This window comes from Cicer arietinum, chromosome 7 (genome assembly GCF_000331145.2).
Source record: "Cicer arietinum cultivar CDC Frontier isolate Library 1 chromosome 7, Cicar.CDCFrontier_v2.0, whole genome shotgun sequence".
Lineage (NCBI taxonomy): Eukaryota > Viridiplantae > Streptophyta > Magnoliopsida > Fabales > Fabaceae > Cicer > Cicer arietinum.
In genome coordinates, this window is record NC_021166.2 from 15,383,656 (window position 1) to 15,388,268 (window position 4,613).

Below are 4,613 nucleotides of genomic sequence, written 5' to 3' on the forward strand. Positions count from 1 at the left end.
GTATTTGAGATTTAATCATCTTTTCTAAAAGTGATTTATATAAAAATTAACGTGTCTCAATTTTTTTTTCAATAATCAAATATTATTTTTATTTTTCTCAATATCAAATTAGGTCTTATGGTGCTTCTCAACTATTGAAATGGATTTTTACTCTTAAAAGAAAATTACCATTAGATAGTTTAATCGACAAATTAAACAAGAACAAAAGAGATTTAAGAAGAGGTTTCAGATTGAAATTTGAAAAACTAACTAAAATTTGTCGATAAAATAAATAAAATAAAATAAAATAAAAACTTAAAAAAACGATGGTGTGTTGTTGTGTTATTATTAGTGTTAGGAGAAAAGGTGGTAGGATAGTCTATAAAAGGCCAAAGAGTGTTCTTTTTTTGCGAAGCTGGTGACTCTCCCACAGCAACAATACATCACATCATCAATACTCTCTATATGCTCTCTCTCACTCTCACTACTTCACTTTCCATTTCCCTTTCAATTTCAATTTCTTTCTTCTTCCTCTCAACTTTTAACCACTTAATTTAACTTTTCACCCTGAAAATAAAAACCAACACTTTTTTCTTTCCTCTTCATTTTCTACAAACTTTTCTTTCTCTCTCAATGGAAGCAGAGAAAGCAAACGCGATTCAAACACACAATCTCTTACCCGCCATTTCCAAAACCCTTCGCATTTTCGAAATCTTCATCGTCCTTCTCCTTCTCACGTGGACACTCACGCGCCTCCCTCTTGCCGTTTCAATCTCCACCGCTTACCTCCGCAACCTCGCCGCCAACCCTCTCTTCATCTTCGCCGTCTCCAACGCCATCATCGCCGCTCTCCTCGCACAATCCGGCCGTTTCTCCAACCAAAACTCCGACGAACATGCCGGTGCCGGTAAACTCTACCGCGAGTTCATGAATAGCCGCATAGCCGTTTCAGATCGCGACCAGCCTCCTTCCGTCGAACCTCCGCCGGTCACGGCAGAGGTTATTTGCCACGACAAGGAGGTTATCTCCGAGACGGTTCCGGATCGAGACGCCGGAGTGAGATCCGAGTTTGCGAGTTACCGCCGGAGTCAATCGGAGAAATGGAAGGGAGAAGCTGGGAAGATGCAACGGCGGAAACAGCTCCGGCGATCGGAAACAGAGAAGCTACGAGAAACCGCGAAAGAAAATTTGTACCCGCAGGATAAACTGAGCAATGAGGAGTTTCAACGCGCCATTGATGCGTTCATTGCGAAGCAAATGAGGTTTCTGCGAGAAGAATCATCCGCCATTGTTGTTCACAGTACTTTGTAGTTCTTAGATTTTGAAATCACAATAAAAAAAGCGGTGAAAAATGAAAATCCATTTGAAAAAAAAAATCTAGAAGAGTTATGGTACTATTTGTTTTTCTTGTGATTCGTCTCTGCAGTGTACACTGTACAGTGTTGATATTTTTCCCTTCCCAAATCTTATAAGAATCCCCAAATTTCTTTTATGGTTTCTCTCTCTCTCCGTCTTAGGAACTTTGTATTAACTTGTGGAGTTTTCGTGGAATTATTAACTTCATCCTCTCTCTTGCTCGATCAACATACTCCTATAATTTCACTATTTTCATTAAGAAAAATATATTTAATTTCAATAAAAAATAATATTTTTTAAAATTATTTTTCATCAAGTAATATTATCTGTATTTATCATGATCTTAGATGCTTGTAAAAATTACTCTACATATAATATCAGTTAAATAGTACAATTAGAAAATTTAATTTTATATTTAAAAAAGAAAACTTAATTAAAATCATATTAAAAATTGAAAAAATAATTATTTTAGAACAAATTTTAGAGAAATAGATCAAATATTATGGGATGGAAGTTACAAAATTTTAAATGTATTTAATTTAATTTTTTTAATTAAATAAATGATAAAATAGGAAAAAAGTTTGCACCAATACTTAATATTCTTTTATACTACTTATGTTCATTTTTTATTATTAGTTTAAGATTATTTATATAAATCAATGAAACTATTAAATTTTACTACTTTTTTTATAAATAATTTTTTTTCTTATATCATCCTTAACTGTATGTTATTTGAACTAACTTACTTTTCTCTACAATAAATAAATAGAAATAATTTTGACAAACAACATTTAATATTACTTTTAAAATGAGTTTTAAAATAAGAGTAAAGTAAGTTTGGTAGTTTAAGAGAAATAAAGTGATAAAAGGTAATTATTTCAACTTTTCTTTAATAAAAACTAACAACTAATTAGTATTTAAAAAAAGAATTGCTTCCAAAAAATAGTATGACTAAAATAAGAGTTGTCTTTATATAGATAAAAATATGAAATAATTGAACTATAAAAGATATATTTTGTATATGAAAAATATCAAAATTTTAGTTATTTATAGTTAATTATTGAATTGCGATTAAATTACTGTATAGATGTTATATTTTTATTATGAATACCAAAGAAATATACGATACTTTTAAAGCAGAGTCGTCTTAAATATTTTATAAATTCTATTTTAATATTAAAAAATGATCTTTTGATATAAAGAAAATGAAATTTTAATAATTTAAAAAAGGAAAAATAAATTTTTAGTTCTTAGAAAATTTTAAAATTTTGTTTTTAATCTTTATAGAAAAAATTTTAACTTTTTAATTTCTAAAATATTTTTTTATTTCCTATTTTGAAACTTTTTATAAAAAAAATGGTACATTTAACCTCTCAAAAAAGTCTTTGTAAAATTAAAAGTATAAATAAAAATTTTTAGAAATTAAATTGAAAAGATGATAATTTTATAAATATTAAAAATATATTAAACCTGACTTAAAAGACCCTATGCTAAAAGCCAGGATGTTCTGGTCGATAAAAAAAATGGTTATTGGAGGTATGGCTGCGTAATCACGTGGTAATAGTTGAATAGAATAGAACCAACCATGAAACTCGGGAATATATTGCGAGGTTACATGTAGGTTTGGTTTAATTGATCAAAATAATAATGGATTTACAATGTGAAGTATGCTTCATAAAAGATTTGGAATAAATGCTGATCTTATGCTACAACTATTGTTGTTAATATTAAAGAGGAAAAACATAACTGTATGTGGAGCTTGTTTGCCTGTTTGATTGTGGTAAAAGTAAGGGAATGGAATTCTATTCTACATATAACGTCAATCCTTAAACGTGGCTGGATAGGATCGTATTTTCATCTTTATATTCTCTTTAAATGCTTTAAGAATCTATTTAAATAAATAATTTAATTAAACACTTATTTATCATGTAACTATATCTTAATCTACTTTTAGTTTAAAGAAAATACTATTTTAACTCAAAATATGTTCAAACACGCAAACAAGTATACTTTATAATTAATGCTATCACCAACACTCTCAATTCATTATATTACACTGTGTATTTAATTATGATAGCAAACAATACATTGATGTTTAATAAAAATAATTAGATAAAATAATTTTTCTCTGTTATTCAATTATGCTCATTTTTTTAATAAGTATAAAATAAATAAATGTGAGAACACTTATTATAAGATAAAAAGATATTGAGTTATATTATAAAATAAACATATAATTAGATGTACATGTAAAATATTTTTAACAAATGATATATATATTAAATTCTTCAAATGTTTTATCTTGAGATATGATCAAATGACATATAAGTCTCCTCTAAAGTCAATGACTTTTTTAAAGTGTGAAATAAATATGTTTAACTATTAAATAAAAAGATAATATGAATCAAGAGCTACGAGAGCGCAACAACGACCAAACTATTCTAGAATTGCAAGAAATTTTGACATCATATTTTTTCACCAAAAACTTTAAACCAGTAGATATATAAGTCACTTTTCTTATATATTTAATATTTAATTCATTCATAATTGATATAAAATTTAATCATTCTACTTGAACATTACATAATATCAAAAGGGAGACTTACACCAATGAATAACTCAATGTAGGAAATGAATTAATAGCATGAATGTGTTTTCATATTTTGCCATACATATAAATATCATTTTTTATGAGTAAGAATCCAATTTGATATCCTCATTTTTTATGAGTAAGAATCCAATTTGATATCCTAAAATTTAGGTCATACTCGCATATTGAATGAGTAATTATTTTTAGTGAGCAACTTTGATATTCTAAAAATCATTCATTTCAAACATAGCATTGTCTTTTTTTCACCAACAATTATACATATATTTTCAATATTTTTACACTATTTAACATCTTATTTTTCTATTAGATCATTGACCTATTACATCATTTTCTTTCACATTATTGTACTCATCAAACATTATTTATTTGTTACTATTTAATTTAAATTTTTTTCTTCGGCAAAAGGTTGTTCATTCTCTAGTGGATAATTAAACTCAATCATTGTGAAATTATATGTTGATGATTATAAAAACGTAGTGTCAATTGTCCTTGCTATGATATTCAACTTGGAAAAGACACTTTTACTTTCTGTCCACATTATAATCTTGATGATAAATAAATTATGTTTATATAGCCAGCCAAACCTTTCCGTCCTTCTAAAATGCTCTTTAATATCTTTTCCAATCCTTTCTTTTTCCCTTTTATTGGGATGTAGTCATCATTACTT

The 4,613-nt window shown here is 27.5% G+C and overlaps 1 protein-coding gene across 1 annotated transcript; it reads left to right on the top strand.

Moving 5' to 3' along the window:
* The first annotated feature begins 377 nt into the window (after positions 1 to 377).
* On the top strand, positions 378 to 1,471 carry LOC101496592 (uncharacterized). The gene has a single exon (XM_004509230.4). The coding sequence runs from the start codon at positions 613 to 615 to the stop codon at positions 1,288 to 1,290; it is 678 nt and encodes a 225-aa protein (XP_004509287.1). The 5' UTR covers positions 378 to 612; the 3' UTR covers positions 1,291 to 1,471.
* Positions 1,472 to 4,613: the final 3,142 nt, after the last annotated feature.

Coding starts and splice junctions, on each gene's coding strand:
- LOC101496592 (XM_004509230.4), top strand. CDS start 613: ATGGAAGCAGAGAAAGCAAACGCGATTCAAACACACAATCTCTTACCC.